This window comes from Convolutriloba macropyga, chromosome 13 (genome assembly GCF_964194025.1).
Source record: "Convolutriloba macropyga chromosome 13, txConMacr16.3, whole genome shotgun sequence".
NCBI lineage: Eukaryota > Metazoa > Xenacoelomorpha > Acoela > Convolutidae > Convolutriloba > Convolutriloba macropyga.
The window spans coordinates 33,039,993-33,059,034 of record NC_134480.1 but is presented as its reverse complement, the minus strand read 5'-3'; the positions used below and the strand labels follow the sequence as shown (position 1 = coordinate 33,059,034).

The window sequence follows — 19,042 nt, the reverse complement described above, 5'->3', positions numbered from 1 at the left end:
TTGAATATTTCCTCTTCAAACCAAAAAAATTATATTTTCAACAGGAGCACTACTGGCGATACTTAATGATCTTGCAGAAACGCACAGGATTGGAGTTTTTTTACGCCTATTGTTGTTTATACTGGGTATTATTTATTAAAATTTGAAAAAATCATCACACCACTCCTTGATAAAGTACCGGGTGCTGAAAATGAGACGTCAAAGCTCAATGCATTGAGAAAACTCGAGTCCATCAAATAATATCCTAATGGGAGCAGCTTTTGGGACGTGAGGAGCCTATATATGAATGTTCCAGTTGATAAAGCAATTGAAATAGCCTTGAGGAGCCTGTACTCTAGTGACCTCGCCGCAAAGGTGTTGACATCAAATCTAAAATCACTTCTGAAGCTAGCAGTGAAGGGTGTTTTTCGTCAAGTTAATGGCTGGGAAGTGGGAGCATCGTTTGCAGTAACCCTGACAAGCATTTGGATAAAATCATTTGAACATGAGCTTATTTACAACGAAAGCGATCGTCCGTAAACTCCCTTAGAAAAGATTTTATTGCCTGGCCTAAATGCAACCGTAGGCTCACATATAGAGCGCAGAGGGTCATATAAGAAACATACGGGATTTGGTTTCATGCAAAACGCAAAATAATTCAAGTTCAATTTTACGCCAAAATGAAGGACATTGTGTGGTATTGCTCTAATTGCCAGAAAATTAACAAAAAAGAAAGTGAACCGGTAATTGAAGGACATTTATTCGCAAAAAATAGGCGCTATTACTTTTGCTGTTAGTAGTGAATTGGATAGTTTGCTCAGAAAAGTCAACAACTTTTACAGGAAGTTGTAACTTTATTGGAGAGGTCAGAAAACTAATGTAGCTTTTATAGAAATGAACATGAAAGTAAAGAGCTGTGAAAAATTTTTTGTGATTGGTACAGGACAACTATCGATACGGGTGCTGTCTTGAATTTCCGTAGTAGCTGCGCACCAATCCAACATAAAACATATTGTAGAAGTGACAGTTCTATACATTTTTGAATGCACTAGCACACGGCAAAGCTCTGATGGAAAAAGAAAAGATTTGGCTAAAAAGTCAACACCAATAGGGATGAGGTCCAGAATCATCAATGTCGCATTACAAGAACTCTATGTAAATCTCAATTCGAGCTTGGTGGTGAAAAAATACAGCAGAGAGGACACAAGCCACCAAAAGTTGTTGAAAAATCTTTTTTTGGAGTACCGAGTTAACATCAGCCAGCAATTGAAGAAGAAGTTGGAGAAAAAGTGCGAAATGACAAAATTTTCAGCCAGGCTAAAACTGTGAACATGCTTACGGTCTCTGAAATTTAGTTTTGATAGCATAATGGAATCTCATGGGGTCCACAAACTCTGTCGTTTTGATTGCAATTCGTCCTAAGTTGGGCAAACTTGTCGAAAAATAACATGAGATTTTTTGAGTGTCAAAAAGTTGAATTACCGTTGGATCAACATGTTGTGGAACGCTGTGCGTCACTAGCAACCTTTAATTATGAGATGATATATCATAGCCAATTTATTGAAAAACTTATGACGATGGAGGCTCTACACTATAGTAGACGCGAGCGACAACTGAATACGCGGGACGGTTAAAAGAACCGGGAATTAACGTTGAAATTTTGTATGCAGAATGCATGTTCTCCTTAAAAAATTCATCGAATTAGTATGATCGCAAATTTGAATTGATAGGATGAACAAAAACCTCTTAATTACTACATATAAAGAGAAAAACTCATTTTAACTGCTTTTAAAATTCTTACTATAAGTTCTTTTAACGGTATCACAAACTTTAATGTGAAGTCTTATTTGAATCTTAGTTTTTATTAAAATTTAAACTAGATAACCAAGACAAATTACAGTTCGTATGCATATTTGCAATCATTTAACTTAGAAGTTTTTATTTCCTTAGGATGCAAGTTATTGCGTTTGGGTAATTCAAAAAATTTTCATCTAGTTTTAACTATTTTAGCTATACAAACAGGTCAATAGTGAAAATTTTACCCAACAGCAGAGTTATATTAATGTTGTCAATAATATTCAGAAGTTTTTAGAGCAACCAACCCGTAGACAAAAACAACGTGATCATTGGTGTTTGAATCAATGCGGCGATCTTTATCAGGAAGCTGCACTAGAATTGAAGAAGTTGGATATCATTTGGCGGCACCGAAGCAAATTACCTGATTTATTGAAGAGCGGAAAACGCAAACGAAGATAGGTAAGCCCCACTCTTATCACTGTGTTAGTGGAAGCGTGTTTTATGAGAAACTGAAAAATGGTATATATTGCTGGATCATAAGTAAAAATTGAGAAAGACGGGAAAACGGAAGCTGTATTTTTTTATTAAAAATACGTTGAAAATGATACTATACTAGACCTCCTGAAAATCGTGTTCCAAAAATGAGATTTTCTTTGAGCAAACCGTACGTAATTTTAACAAGTCTTTTTAAATCAGAACTTAAAAGAGAAAGAGAAAACAAGGCAAAACTAGACACTGGAGCCGACAAGAGCAGTAGTGAGCCGAGTTGAAAAAATCCTTTAAACCTTTAAAGCAACAAAATTTTGATTCCATCGGAGTACCTGACGGCATTAATTTACCATGTTTTGTTGAAAATTCTATCTTCTGACCCAAAACATCCAATCCCAGATAAATTTATTGTAACGCGCTTTTTGGAAGAGCTAGACACATTTATTCGCACGCCCTGGGAAAGCAGTGGAAAAATGTTTGAAATTGATGCCTGTGCAAAATGGTACGCTAAAAATGTCACAGGAAGACCTGACGACTCAAATGTTTTGAGCTTGTTAAAATTTTGGAAAGATAACGACATCGTAGCTCTACGTTTTGACAAAGGCACGTGGTATTTTGTGATGAAGAGCCATTCGTATATCCAAGAACTGGCTGCAGTTCTTGATGGCTCCCAGTTTCAAAAATTGCAAGCTTGCAATTAAGTTTGCATTGAAGATTGAAATTGACATCAACAGTGCGTTGCTTGATATGAGAAAGAGTTCTTTATTAAGCAAAAAAATCAAAAGATCAGTTCAACAGGAGCATTACTTGCAAGACTTAATGGTCTCACAAAAATTCACAAGAGTGGAGTGTTTTTTACGCCCAGTATTGTCTATACTGGTAAATAGTCAGTAAAACTTGAAAAAATTCTCACACCTCTCCTTGATAATGTACCGAGTGCTAAAAACAAGACAACAACGCTCAATGCACAAAGAATATTTGAATCAATCAAATTAGGAATAAATCCTGATAAGAGCATTACTTTCAGGACTTGAAATGCTTATATACGAACTTCTCAGTCAATAAAATAATTGAAATAGCTTCGAGGAACCTGTATTCTAGAGACCACGCCGCAGAGACAAAAAACATCAATTTTAAAATCTTTCTTGACGCTAGCTGTGACAAATGCCTGTTTTCAATGCAAATACAAGTGCTTCTGTCAGTTGGATGGCTGAAATGGAAGCATCACTTGCAGTAACTCTGACACTTATTTGGTTGAATCATTTGAACATAAGATCAAGTCAACGAAAGCGATGGTCAATAGGCTCCCTTGATAAATATTTTGAGGTGCCTTGAATGAAACAGTAGAGTTGCATGTAGAGCGAAAGAAGTTAAATGTGAAATAAGTGGGAATTCTTTTATGCGAAATGTAAAAAGATTCATAATCAAATTTAAGCCAAAATTAAGGACGTTGTGTGGTATAGATCTAATTGCCAGAAAATCAACAAAAAAGATGGCGTACCGGAAATTGAGGGACATATATTCGAAAAAAATGTAGACGACTTAATTTTTGCTGTAAACGGGGAACCGGATAGTTTGCTCAGACAAGTAGACAACCTTCACAAGAAATTGTATTGTTCATTGGAGAGGTCCAAAAATGGTAATGACATAAAATCTTTTTAGACATAAAATCAATGTAAGGAGCTGTAAATACATTAATTGTGATTGGTACAAGACAATCTTCGATACGGTGCTGTCTTGAATTTCCGTAGTAGTTGGGCACCAACCCAACATTAAGAAAAAGGCTGTAATAACTGTTCATTACATTTTTTGAAAGCACTACCACATGGCAGAATATTGACAATGCTCTGAAGCAAAATGAAGTTATTTGGTTAAAAAGATCAAAATTAAGAGGGATGAACGTCTAAAATCATCAATGATGCTTTAGAGAAAACTCTAAGTAGGTCTCAACTGAAGAGTGTTTGCCAGAAAATACGACAGAGGGGACAGAAACCAAATTGAGAGTTGTTGAAATATTTTTTTGCAGTACCAAGGTAACATCAGCCTGCAATTGCAGAGTATATTGGTGTAAACGTGCACAATGACAACCATCTTCAACACGCTGAAACTGCGAACCTGCTTAATTTCAATGAAATTTTGTTATGATATTAATCTGAAATCTCATGTGGTCTATGAACTGAGCTGTTTTGGATTCAATCCATTCTGTGGTTGCCAAATTTGTTAAAATTTACCACAAGACCTTTTGATTGTCAAAAAGTTGATTCAATGGTGTTCCAACATATGGAATGTTGTGCGTCACTAACTACGTTTAATAATGAGATGACAGATCAGCGACAAATTACCTTAAAACCCATCAACATAGAAGCTCTACACTTTAGTAGACGGAAGCCACAATTGAATACACGTGACGGTTATGAGAATTGGGAATATTTACATTTTACGCGCAGAAAGCGTGTTCTACCAGAAAATTTATCAATTCAGCATGTGCGCAAAGTGAGGATTCTTTTTATCACATTTGCATTCCTCATAAAATTTTAGTTTTTAATGTTAAAGCCTATTGGACTTTTAGAATCAAGACACGTTACTGTATATATGCATATTTTTTAAATTGTAACATAACATATTTTTTTTTACTCCAGACGATGCAATTTATTGCGAAAGCGTTCAAGTAATTCAACAATTTCACTTCGACATTTAACTTTTTTCAGCTCATTACTACTTTTTTTTCTGTTAGTTACGTCTCAATTGATTTCAATATAGTCGCAATAACTAATTGTTATGACACAAATGGCGTGCGTTTTAATAAAAGCAAATGCCAACTTCTGAGCTTGAAGAAAATTTCGACTCTTGTACAATCATCTGCCACATCAAAGAGAAATCTAGAAATAAAGGACTGTAAGAACCTGATAGGCAACGAAAATACACAAAGACGAAAATCTCAAGACGTATGGTCTCTCTTGTTTCTCAATGGCAATGTGCATTACAAGACAGCAACAAAGTCGGCTGCCTAGCTTAGTGAGCGACCAAAAGATACCAGCAGGACATTGAGAAAATACGAAAAAAGAAAAAACAAAGATAAGCAGAGGTACCCGAAGTTCATTACAGGAGGAGACTGATCAAATTAAAGACATTGCTTCGTTCTTTTTATTTTGTACTGCAATCTGGCAAAGGCAAAACGCTGAAATCCGGGTTTCCAGACAATATGAACCAAAACCAATGAAAACGTTGGTCGCGAAGCTCGCTTCTGAGAAATCAATCTTTCCAATCTTTTAGATGAACCTCAACGAAAATAACGAGAAAGAGAACTGATTGATAATACTTCCACAGCAAATATGACGAAGGCCAACCAACATCTAATTGGTTGGCCTTCGATCAGGCGATTGAAAAGAACAAGACATGCTGGACCAAAAATCACTATACAGATGAATAGTCGAAAATAGTGAACAAGACCTCACAAGAGGGATACTTGAGGTTTGGGCAAATTCGGAATTAACCTTGAAATAAAAAACATGGTCAAAGTCTGGAATAGGCTTGTTTTTGAAGAAATTGATTACAGATGTAAATACACGTTGTAAATTGGCCAAATATTTTATGAAGGGAAACTTTTCGATTAATGTTAAGATTGTTCCTAGAGTTGTGTAAATTGTAGTCCCAGGCGAATGTATGGCCTTCGTCATATTTGCTGTGGAACTATTTTCATTCAGTTCTCTTTCTTGTTATTTTCGTTGAGGTGGATCTAAAAGATTGGAAAGATTGATTCCTCAGAAACGAGCTTCATGACCAAAGTTTTCATCGGTTTTGATGAAGGCCAATATGTCGAAGGCCAACCAACATCTAATTGGTTGGCCTTCGATCAGGCGCTTGAATAGAGCAAGACATGCTGGACCAAAAATCAGTATCCAGATGAATAGTCTTCAAAAATAGTGAACCAGACCTCACAAGAGGGATACATGAGGTTTGGGCAAATTCGGAATTAACCTAAGCATACAAAAACATAAAAACATGGTCAAAATCGGAAAATCCGGAATAGGAAAGTTTTGAAGAAATTGATAACAGATGTAAATATACGTTGTAAATTGGCCAAATATTTTATGAATGAAAAATTTTCGATTAAAGTTTTTAAGATAGTTCCTAGAATTGTTTAAATTGTCGCAGGCGAATATAAATACGTATTAATTTTATACTTAAACAATTTGTGAGTTAGTTTTAACGTGATGATGAACGTAAAGTTTGTTTCAAATGCCAGAATTAATTTTAATTTGACAAATTAGTTTCTTCTACAACACATGCAGCTGGGGAATTCTTCGCCTGTGCAAGAACTTTAACCCAGTATCCAAATTAAAAATTGAAGTGGGGCAAGTACACATGCACTTAAGTGCTAAATCTTAAACTATAACTACTATTGGCTTTGAAAGTTTGCTGTACGTTTTCTAAGCGCGTGCAATGCGAAGAGATTGTGAGCATGTTAGTGGCTTTGAATTCCAAAGATTTTTTTGGTTTCTTATTTTTTTGTATTGTTTGTTCTCGTGCTATAGAGTCATAATTTTGCTGCGCTCGGAGTGCGCTCTTAGAGCCTTTCTAGTCTCTAGGTATGCGATTAATTGAAACAATTTCAGGGTGTGAGGGGGAGGTTCTTAGTCTTGAAAGTTTGACCCCCTCGGTCACCCCCTCAGCCATAATGCTAGCATCCCTTAGCCCCTGCTGGCTAGTATCGAAGCCATCCGCTCGCCGGTCGTTTGAGAGCAATTCGCCCGACGTTAGTGGGTTATGTTTTAGTAATTTTGGATCAGTTGGCAATAAAATACTGGGTCCTGAAATCAAATTAAAAGTTTGCCAAACATAGGGCCATTACTCTATAGAAACTATTTGAGTGAACGTTAATGAACTGAAGTCTTTTTCATCTCTACCACTGGAGCACTTTAGTGATCGGAAATCCCAGGAGATGCGCAATTCATTCGGCTAGTTGCTTCAAAGCCATGCGTCCGACGTGCGTCGGTTTGGTTTCAACTCCTTTGAATAGTAAGCATCTAAAAGGTTCCAGACTCAAATGAGGCGCATTTTCGAACATCACGCCATTATATATAAATAATTGTCTTGATTCGAGTCAGCAAATACTAAATGATCCTGTGGTGTTGACTAATTAAAGTTGACGAAAGGTCTTGTCATTGAAGATAACGACTGGTATCTGCACGTTGAGTTTCGTTTCATCACACCAACTCATGGCTACTAAAATAGAACCTCCAGCTGGTTTGAAATGCAGGAGTAATGAGGTCAACGGTTCTGTTTGCGAATTCTATGGTAGTGTGGTCTGGAGTGGATATTGCTCGAAATGCTACAAGATTTACGTAACCGCCACCATAGGCAATTCAAACTCATCAGTTAATTCGCGAGAAATGACACGATCAGGAAATACAGCTATTGGTGCTCTTAAGAAACCACCTGAATTGATACGCGATGTGGGTGAAAAGATACAACAACCTGCGCATAAAATCAAGGAGATAGCCCAAACACAAGCAGAGCAATTAAAACTCAGGTTGCGATCTCTCAAGTTTGGAAACCAAGGTTTGTAAACTTTATCAACAGTATTGGGTTGTGAGCAATTGCTTTGATCTTAGACAGATGAAACGCTGATAGGACCGTTACTTGATGCCAGCAATTGCTAAGTGTCATCTTCATTTACTAATGCCAATTTCGCGACTAATTGTAGAAAGATTGGATCTATATATACCCCTCCTCCCCCTTCCCACCTAGTGCACATAAAGCGTGTGCGTACATTCGCTGTTTCAACACAAAGTAAAGTGCCACACAGTAACCCTTAATTTTCAATTCAGAATAATAGAGCTTTGGCGCGGGAAATAACTAATCCAAGTGTTGTATGGTTGAATGAAACTTCGTGTTACAGTTCTGGTTTCAGGTGCAAAATTGTACAAAGAATGCGACCAGCTGATAGAACAATGTCACAAGTCACAGTTTACATTAGAAGACTTGCAGAAAACTGTCCAGATGTTCTACAGGAACCTGGACAATCTGTTAACCAACAGTCAGGCAGAAGAATCGGACCAACAAGAAGTCATCCAGTCATTTGAGGATTACCTAGCAACACGGTTGCATGGATACTTTTTCTCCAAGTTTCCACAATTGGAAGAAGCCGATAAATTTATCCAGAAGCGAATGTCGTAAGTATAACTGTATTTTTTAACGAGTTTTTTGGAATCATATCTTTTTTTGTGACTATTATCAGCTCCAATCTTAGCTGTTGTTTAGAAATTGCGGTGAGAGCGGACATTATTAATTGCTCTCGAAAGAATTTTAAAACAATTATTGCAGTCGTGCGTCTTAAAGAGGAGTATTGGTATTCTACAGCTGTTGACAAATGTTTCAATGATGAGTAATGATTTATTCAAAAAACTTTGACAGTCACTAAGTTTAATTGAGGACACAATGTAGCACTATTCAAGGTGAAGAGGGCAGGTCGAAAAATATTTGCCCAGTTTTGCTTCATGTAAACACTACTCCCCTAATAAACTTATCTAACCCAATAGTTAAAACATTAGTACGGATAGGATCTAATTTTGAAGGTCTACGGACTATTTATATTATATCTTGTTTTTCGGCCCTATTGTTTTTCCCCAATTCCTTTTTGTGGTTCAATTTTTTCTTAGGCAATAAAATGAGTCAAGTTTTTATGGTTTCTTATTGACTTAAGATTTAAGTTTGCTTGAGGGCTCGTTTCCATAGTCTTCTGGCTATGTTTTTAATTGCTCTCAACAAAGTTTTTAGCAATTATATTAGTCCTGTGGTCTTTTTTATGCTTTTTTGCATGATCAATTTTTCATCCGACTCTTGGTTTTTGGTCACCAAAAACAGAACACTAAAAGCTTTTCAGCGTACTAGACTCTACGTATGCTATTCACCAAAACTTTTGGAGACATAAAGTCATGGTGTGAAGGAACATGTTTTGAACAAGTACAACAACTTTGAAATCTGAACATCTAGCCATTTCGAAAGACTAATTGTGCCTGCTGATGACTGAGTTTTCTGCCAAAAGTCAAAATAAAAAGGAACCTCACAAATATGAAAATAGTGTCCAATTAAATCATTTAGCTGTCGAAATCGGTTGAAAGCAATTGGTGTCTGTTTTGATCAATGTTTAATTTCTCTCAAACGAAGTTTGTAGCAATTATATTAGTCCTGTGATCTTTTTGCGATTCGAAGAGGAGTATTGAGATTCTACAGGTTTGTTTTTTAGCGGACGCAAGTTTGTTCATGACTTGAACTTTTGTTTTTGAGCATTGACTTCTGTTTTCGGACATTGGACTTTTACTGTAGCTTATATTGTAATATATAGTAATCTGGAACTGCTGGTTATATTCAAGGTGAAAAGGTTACTTCGAGAGTTCCCCATCCTACCCCCGGTAGTTATCCCCCCATATACCCTCCCCCACACACCTACCTGCTCCCCCTACCTAAGTACGCCCCCACCGACCCTCATTCCTACTTAAAAATTGGTTGTTTCGAACTATATTTTGCAATGTTTGTATTGTGATTTTTATGAAGTATGTAGGATTAATTGAAAGTTTTGATTGCACTACTCTTCGAGTCGTTTCTGATATTCTATCGAGTATGTTTTTATGCGATTTTTTGCTTGACCGATTTTTTGTCTGACTTTTCGTCCTCAAAGCGGGATAAGCAGGTAGCGCTGGGGGGCTTTAACTGATGTTGGAGCCCTAAGCTTTACTATACGCTGAGAATGCAATTCACCAAAACTATTTCGAGGAGACAATTTCACGGTGTGAAGGGCGGTTCTTAATCTTAAAAGTTTGAGCCCTCCAGTCACCCTCCGTATCTCCTATTACCCCCAACACTTCTTTTGTCCATCCTTATCCAACTGTCAATTTGAACCCCATCTCATCTAACCTTCGCAATCCTACCCCTCGCTTGAACCCCCCGCCCCACCCACACTACCGAAGCCAACCGCTTGACCGAGAGAGCAATTGGCCCGACGTTGCTCGGTCGTGTCTACCATTTTTCACCAAAAATCGCACCCTTTTTGGTAGAATTTTTGAGCAAAAAACCTTCTGCTGTGGAACATTTCCTCAATGTGTTCATCTTTTTTGGGTTCAAAAAGAATAGTTTACAGAAATAAAAGAAGACTTTTTTGCAACTTACGGCTGCGAAAAATTTGTTTTTGACTGCTGCTTTAACCATCAACCTTAATAGCATCCTTCTACACTCCCATTTTCCCATTTGAGTGTCTCAAATATATAAAATACAAAAAAGAATTTTTTATAGCAGTACGAAAAGCTTTTTCTGGCTAACAAAGGAAATTTTCCCCAACAATTTTTTCAACAGAAGTTTTCTATTTTTGCGGAGATATAGAGTTACAGCTTACCGAGAACGATTTTGTTTACCTAAAAACTTGAAACCGAAAGAAATAGATTGTTCTTAGAGAAAGAAGGGGTTTAGAGCAATTTAATCGAAGATAACTAGAGAAATAAATTTGAGGTCGTTCTAAAGGCAATGGTTCAGTCGAAAAACTGTTTTCGTCAAATATCAGTCAATTGTAATTTATTTCCTGAAAAACGCTGTTATCTGATATTTGAAAAATCGTGCTTCCAAGAGTAAGTTGAAAACAGTCAAAAATCATTTAAAAAAGTTTTTAAATTTTCTATGAATTGAAAGGTTTTGCACTAAATCTTTTATAAAATTGAAAACAGTCTAAGTTTATTCAAATTCTCATGAGCACAACATCAGAAAGTTGCAACAGCTTAAAAACTTTCTTGAAAACGTTCTAAAAGCTTTTCTTCAATGAAATTAGCTGGATCCGATTTTTCTGACTGAGCCATATTTAAGCCAAATTTTGCAATTCTTAAGAATTAAAAATGTATTTTAAGAATCATTTGAAAAGGAAGAACACGAGTGCAATAGAAAAAATTAAGATGTTCACAGGGTTTTTTCGCGAATATAAGTTTTGAAACCATCTCGACAGTTCATTAATTTTTTCAAGAAGTTTCTAATGCTACCTTTTTTTTATCTCTCAGCGGAAGATATATATCGACCCCATTAATACCTTTATTTTGTTTTCAATTTTGAGCAGTATCCTTCTGTTTTTTAAACGTTGAGCATAAACTTTAGAGATCTTAAGTTTTTGCCTGTCTTTGGGGTATTTTTGTCACCTCTTACGTAAGATTTTTATTTGACCTGTCCTATGATTTTTCAATTGCTCTCGAATAAAAAGCAAATATTGCAGTTCGAAGACGAGTATTGGTATTCTACAGGTTTTGTTGAGCTAGAGCAAGTTTGTTCATGACCTGAATTTTGGCTTCTTCCGTGTCGCGAACATTTACCTCTGGTTTTGATCGTTTGACTTCTGTTTTCGAACGTTGAAAACGTTCGAAAACAAAATTCCGCCACCTACTTACCCCCTCCAACTATACCCCTTCCCCACCTACCCCCCAGCACCTAACCTCAACTGAAAAATTGTGTCTCCATTTTATAAAATACTTTTTTAGGTAGGGCTGCATTTTTGTTTTGGGTTTCTTAGGGCTACTTTTTTGTGTTGGGCTCAACCTATCCTCCCCCTCCCCTCAACTACTCCCCCCGCATACCCCTCACCCACCTACCCCTGCACCTACCCACAACCAACTGCAAAATTGTGTCTGCATTTTATAAAATACCTTTTAGGTAGGGCTACTTTTTTGTTTTGGGTTACTTAGGGCTACTTTTTTGTGTTGGGCACTTTTTTGTTTTTTTTTGTGTCTTCTTCGATGTTCTGATTTTGGAAAGGTTTGGTTAGAGTTTATAATGTACGACGCTTCGATTCGTTTCCGGTATTCTACTGGCTAGGTTTTTAATGCAATTTTTTCGCTTAACCGTTTTGCGCTTTGAGATTAATCTTCTCAAATGACTTTTTCACGCACTTCTTGATTTTTGAGGGATTTCAATTGAGCTCACTTCCGAAATAAAGTTTTTTTTTTCAAACAAAACCGTTTGGGATCTTTTCCTTTTGTGCCCCCGCAGGGGGGGGGGGCAGAAGAGCCACCGATTGTCCGCGAGACGATGACAAGGCCCTGATAGCTGAGTGGTTCATACCTCCGTCGAGGTGACGGAAGCGGACTCAGGTGGTCGGGGTTAGAATTCCACTTTCGGCTGATGTTTTCGCATTGAGACAGAAAAATTTATCTTGGCTACAGCCCCTGAATTAAGTTGAGCCGCCTGTCATTCGAGAGCAATTTTTCCGGCGTTAGTCGGTTTAGGTTTTATATGTACTCGAAGAGCTTTTTCAGTTTTTAAGTCAGTAGTTATACTAAAGTGAAGATCCAACTGAAGACAGTTTACTTCGACAGAAAAATCAAAATACTCATTAAGTTAGTTCAGGTTAACCAATTGAAGGCCAGTGAGCTGAAAGGTTGGAAATATATCAACCTATTTAAATTTTATATTCCAGAAACCTGTATTGGGTCACGGCTGAACAACTTGAAAGCCCTCTCACGCCTCAAACAATAGCACGGGATGCGGAGGGGGTGGGAACACCCCTGGACAAGGCTATGGCATCATTGATGCTCATACACTCAAAGAAAACCCCAAGAGAAAAACTGATGTCAATAGACGAGGCATGTTCAGAATTAAACGTAGCTCTTCAGAAAGCTTTAACGCGACCCGTATCGGCGGACGATTTTCTTCCTTCGTTTGTGTGGATCATGTTGACAAGTAAACCTCCTCAGTTAGAAAGCAACGCTGCCTTTATTGACAGTCTGGCCCACCCCCAAAACGTAACACAAGGACAGTCTGCCTACAATTTCAACACGTTCCAAGTTGCCTTGCATTATATCTCAAAAGAGATGAACTCTGTCTCATTAAAGGTTAGCTGCTGCTGCTTCGTCATCGTCAAACTTAGTAAGTCCAAGCTCAAGCTCAAATGGATGCAGAAAGCTTCGAGTGACAATGTCACAAAGTACATGTTAGCAAATATTAGCCTTCTGAGGGAATTAGTGCCCTGACTTGACGCGGCTAGAATTTATGTTCAAGCTGATTTTGAGAACCAAAGGTCAAATATACATAATGTTCTAGCCGAGTATTTTGTGGTCTTAGGGTGTTATAAAAGTGGCGTCTATGCTATCACAATCTATTCCATGCCATCAGTCTGTATTCCTCATCTATATCACAGTTTTAGCAAAGTTGGGCTGCCTTTAGTTCCTGATTTTTTAAAGCCTTGTTTGCTCTAACTGCCATTAACTTTGCATCGCAATTAGTCTGGAAAATTAGATGTTAAACAGCCTTGGTTGAATTTTTAATAGCCGCGTCCTCAGTTCCAGGCGGCGATTATAGCGCTCCTAATTTTTTTTTAATAGCCGCGTCCTCAATTCCAGGCGGCTATTATAGCGCTCCTAAATTTTTACAATTCAAAGATGGCTTCTAAATGGTTTTTCCAATCCATTCATAGTCCGTATTAGGTCTAGTTTTTTTAGTCAATGAAAATTCTTTGAATTGTACGTCAGGACTTGTCCTGCTATGTTTTTTACAATTCAAAGAATTTGAATTGTATTGGTGCGCTGTGTTTTTTTTAAGATGTGTTCACACATTTTTCAATGACTTTGATCGTTCAAAACGGAATAAACAGGTAAAGCCCAGCGGGCATTAAGTTTCATTAGAGGCCCAAAGTGGGCTTTAGTTGTCCGTCAAGTGCTAATAGTGGTGCAGCTGCTGGGATTGCCTTAATTTAAGGTTAAAAGGTCATTTTTAGGAGTTTTTGTGCTCAAAATGGTGCAATTTTTCATGTTTTTGTGAGTTTTTTTTGAGTTTCTTTGTTTGATTAGTTTTAGGTTGAAGTTTTTAAAAGTTGATTAAGGTCGTTTGCGATACAAAATTGCTTGTTATGACCATTTTATGAGCTATAAGTTTTGGTACTACAAACACAAACTCGCGAAAGGATACTAATTTTTGCAATTTTTTTCAGGTTTTTTGAAGAATTTTGTCATTATTTGAGTTCTTTTAGCTCTAGGTGCCCAGAAACCTCCTCTAGAGTCTGATAAAGGGTTTTATGATAAATTACTGCATAGTTTTTAGTGGTAATGGTATGGTTTTCAACTTTTTGCCATCATGAATTTTAGCATTTTTTTGACAAAGCTTGCAATTTTTTCATATTTTTTTTGACATTGTGTCATTGTTCAAGTTGCTTGAGTCCCAGGGGCCAGAAAACCTCATTAGCGGTTGGATAATAAGTTACTGAAAGTTTTTTTGGTTGCCATGGAATAGGTGTCAACTTTTGAATATCACAAATTTCGCATTTTACAAAATTCGCATTTTTTTCAGGTTTTGAAAATTTTTGTCAGTTTTTCAGTTTTTCCAGCTTCAAGGACCAGGCAATTTCCTTTGAGATTTGTTAATAGGGCACTTCATAGTTTCTAGTAACAATAGAATTGTTTTTAACATTTTAATGTCTCGAATTTTAGCATTTTTTTGATAAAATGTGCAATTTTTTTAAGGTTTCCTAAAGTTTTTGTCAGTTTTTGATATTCGTCCATTCTCATGTGCGAGAAAGCCTATTCCACGTTCTGATAAAAAGTTACTGCATGGTTTTTTGGTTCAATGGATTTGTTTTCAACAATTTAACCTTTCGACTTTTGGAAGTTTTTTGATAAAATTTGCAATTTTTTTCAAGTTTATTCAAAACATTTGTATTTTATTTATTTTTTCGTGTCTCAGTAGACAGGTAAGCACATCCAGTGTTTGATAGTATGTTATTTTATAATTGTTAAATGCTAGGGGGCAATTGAATGGCTTTCGACATTTTTATAGAACGAATTTCTATTTTTTGAAGTTTGAAATTTTTTCTAAAAATTATTGCCTATCGATCTATGAGCCAATGAGTTTTTTAAAGCTTGGAAGTGGGTTACTGGATAGCCTCTAGAGACTTAGAAATGATTATGAAGATATTTATATCACAATTTTCAGCAACATTTTCTGATAATTTGCAATTGATTTCTTTAAATTTTTTGGTCATTTTGAGTTAATCATCGATCTTCAAGGGCCAATGAATACTTTTCAGGTCTTGCAGATATAATACTGGACCGATTTCAGAAACAAAAATTGATTTTGAACATATTTTTGAAATAGGTTTTTTTAAAGGGAGAAAATTTTGGCATAGGTTTGAAAGCTTCCAGTTTTAGCAATGAGTATATTTTGTTTAGTTTTGATTCTTTTAATTTCTCAATTTTTTGAGATGATTTTGTTTGTGTTCTGGGTGGAAATGTTCGGTTGATCTGCTGGTCAGTTAGAGTACGTCTGAGTTTTTCATTCAATTCTTTGAATTGTATTTCAGGACTTGTCCTGCTATGTTTTTTACTTCGTCTAACAGATTTTTGTTTCGTCTTACCCTGACTTCTTGGAATTGACTTTTTCAATGACTTACCTCACTCAAAAAAATGACTTCTGAACTCACTTATGGAACTTTAAGTTTTTTGAACATTTACTTGTTAAAGGTCAATAGTGTTCATCTAAGTAGTGCCAAACATATATGCCCTAATTCTTGATTATTAGAGTCTTGAGTTTTTGATTTTGAATATTAATTTTGGGATCTTCTCCGTTTGTGCCCCCAGTACGTTATGCGCCCCCCAGTTACAGAGCACGTGCCATTACATAGTAAGTCATTATGTAAAAAATATTGCACGTGCATCTGAATATGCGCCCACTAAGCTGAGGGGGCACAAACGGAAGAAATCCTAATTTTGAAAAGCCCTATTAGGGCTTTCTCCTTATAGAGCTTATGTGTCTCATAAGAATGACAGTCCGAATCTAATGCAAAAAGTCTAGTGGTCTATTAAATGACTGGTGGTCGATCTGTCTGTCTAATCTCTTTAGTTGTTTCAATTCATGGAAGGCCCCAAACGTCTACCGCGGCAATCTACCCTCCATGTTTTCCGGCAATCTACCCTCCATGTTTGTTTTCCTTAATCTATATGAATCGACTGAGTTTTAAACATTGAATTTGTTCAAATTAATAAGAGGTAGAAATTGCTATTACAGTTCATATCACAAGGGTGCGAAAGTATCGATTGTATATGTTCGTAAACTACAAGGAGGAAAAGGAAACTTCTTTTTTTTTGTAGAAGCTGAGAAGTTGTGAACTATATCATCGAAAATGGGTACTTAGGCAGATATACTCAAATTGTTTGTCGAATTAATCTGTTCAGGTGTTCTTGAAAAAATCGAGTTTTTCTTTTTCGTTGAAAGGGAAAACTTTAATTGCTCTCGAACGAAGTTCAATTATCGTAAACTAAGCGTGTCTTCGATACAAAAGTTTCTCTTGACCGTTTTGTTTTTTTTCTGATCTTTACGTTTTGTTTTCTGTTGTTTGAATTTGAAGCAGCTGAAGTCAATGATAGCAGTCTACTTGTAAAAGGTAAAAAAGTATACCGAAATTGGCTTTATTTTCTCATATTAAATCATTTTAGTGATCTATGTTAAGTAATGACAAAGTAAGATTCTCAAGCGTTTAAATCTGGCTGGAATCAAATTCACCCGCTTCCAACAAAGGGGTGTTTTTTACGTACTCATTTTACTTACAAAAACCAATGAAATCAAAATGCAACTTAACTGCAACGTAATTTTACTAAATCTTGTAAATAATATTTCAGGTGCCTGAAGAAGATTTCGAAAAGTTGATGCGTGGTGAAGTGACGCGCAAGATCATGTTCAACGACATGCATCAGAGTCTAGAGGTCAAACAGGCTCAGCTAGACGTTCTTCAGACTCGCAACGAACAACTCATGGAAGACGTGAAGAAACTTACCAGCTCCATATCATCATTCAGAACAACTATGAAACAAACGTGCGACGATGTTCTGAACTCAGTTGATAAGAAATCAATATTAGATTCAAGTGACACGAATAAAGAGACTCTCAGTCGTTTGATCGGTGACTTTGATTACTTTGCCAAGCCTTCCATTGACGATATTCTGGATCCCTTTGGACCCTCCTCTCAAAACCTGGCGTCGCCTTTGGTTCCCATCAGTTTAAGCGTTTCAGACGTTAGATCCGCTACGCATATGAACAACAACAACGATCTTTTTGGCGAAGATTTGTTTCTGGGAGGTTTTGATACCTTGTCAGTTCCCATGAGTGGCAGTAATGATCACCAGCCTTTTGCGTCCCTTCCAGCAATGCCTTCCAACACAAACTCCGAAGACCTTTTGAACTAATTGTTTAATTATTGAATGCTCTACTCTATTCTACACAGCTCGATAGATAGAATTTCGTATCATTGTAATACTGTAGCGCTGAAATAGATAAAACACACCATTAAAACCAATTAAGTTAATTCGTCTGAATGTTTAGCTAGTGCAGTTTAGACACGAACAGTTAACATTTAGATCGAGGCGCTTTTTGTCGACCACAAAGTCAGTTTACTGTTGCAAACTGCGGTTTCAACGATCAATCAATACTGTTTCTTTGACTTGAGGGCTTATGACGGAAATTGTAGAATTTTATATTTTTATCGTTAGAAGGCTTCTAGCTGGGGACTGGTAATACTTCTCTGAAATATAGCTATTAAAACAACCAATTATATATCGGTTATTTGAATCAAAGAATTCAAGCTAAGGATTATCCGAGAATAAGTAATAACGAAGTAGAGAATTAATGAACACAATCAAATTTTATCCTGTTATTCAAAACTAAAAATTATATATAACTTGCAACAGTTGGAGGAAACCCGATACCTCTAAGTCAGAGCAATTTAATCTAATCAGAAAGGCCGGTTAATCAGTTGCTTTCCAAAACTCTTTACCTTGGCAAGTTTAACTCACGTTTCAACTTCGTCTCTCAAAATCTCACTAACGAACCACTGCTTTTCAGATTCGCAATTTTCTCTGAGCATTTTTCTTGGTCCCAGAATGTCAGTCACAAGATGCAACTTATCGTATGTGAATGTTTGCTCGAGATGACCGGAGCTGCGTGTTTAACTCGGTTTGATAGTTTCAGAATATGGCACAATTCATGTTCCATGCTCAGCAAAATGTGTACAAATTTACGCACGCTGGTTTTTGCTCTGTCACAGTAACGGAGACGCATCCGATTTAACCTATGGTACCTTTGTTTCTCGTTTAGGATGGAGCAATGTTTTGTTTAAATAAATTTTTAACCCTTTCCTTGGGGACATAAATCAGAAAGAAAAAGAAAACTTAACTCATTCTGACCTTTTTTCTTTGTAAAATAATTTCACCGCTAATACTTTGAGATTGAAAGCTAATTTATCTGAACTCGTCACGTCTGAATGAGGCCTTGGTAAATGTTTTGACTCTGGAAAAAGTGTTATTTCTTTCAAAGGATAAAAAAATTGTGTCATCTTTTTCTTTGTTTACTTTAAAGGCCAAAAGGACGGTTTCGGGTGCCGGAAAAAGACCGTTGTTTTTCACATTGTGTCAGGAATTATCCTAGGAGTGACCAGTTAACATTTTAGGGCGATTGAGCTTGAGGAAGTAGGATTTTGAGGACTTGCATGGAGGTAGCAAAAATTGAGACGCTTATATTTTCGTCAATTTGGCAAGGTATATCACGTTGGATATTAATTTCATGCTCAGTTCAGCTCTAGATTGGTAATAGCTTGCCAATTCTACAATGTGTGTTTTAGTGATAAGACACAAGCTAACTCTAATTATTGTCACTTAATGCTTTCATTTGATTTCTATTTCAAGTGCAAATGGATTTTAATATTTATCTAGATACTTTAAAATGCTATCGACATAATTATTTTCCAATAGACTATGAAATTGATAGG

At 36.5% G+C, this 19,042-nt stretch overlaps 1 protein-coding gene across 1 annotated transcript; it reads left to right on the top strand.

Moving 5' to 3' along the window:
* The first annotated feature begins 7,022 nt into the window (after window positions 1-7,022).
* Window positions 7,023-17,641, top strand: LOC142351603 (rab5 GDP/GTP exchange factor-like). Its single transcript, XM_075403740.1, has 4 exons — window positions 7,023-7,827; window positions 8,180-8,441; window positions 12,713-13,127; window positions 16,902-17,641. The coding sequence occupies exons 1-4, from the start codon at window positions 7,485-7,487 to the stop codon at window positions 17,463-17,465; spliced, it is 1,584 nt and encodes a 527-aa protein (XP_075259855.1). The 5' UTR covers window positions 7,023-7,484; the 3' UTR covers window positions 17,466-17,641.
* Window positions 17,642-19,042: the final 1,401 nt, after the last annotated feature.

Excerpts from the sequence above, each read along its gene's own strand:
- LOC142351603 (XM_075403740.1), top strand. The coding sequence starts at position 7,485 with ATGGCTACTAAAATAGAACCTCCAGCTGGTTTGAAATGCAGGAGTAAT. Across the intron at positions 7,828-8,179 it reads TCTCAAGTTTGGAAACCAAG|GTGCAAAATTGTACAAAGAA; the intron begins GTTTGTAAACTT and ends TTCTGGTTTCAG. Across the intron at positions 13,128-16,901 it reads TGAACTCTGTCTCATTAAAG|GTGCCTGAAGAAGATTTCGA; the intron begins GTTAGCTGCTGC and ends ATAATATTTCAG.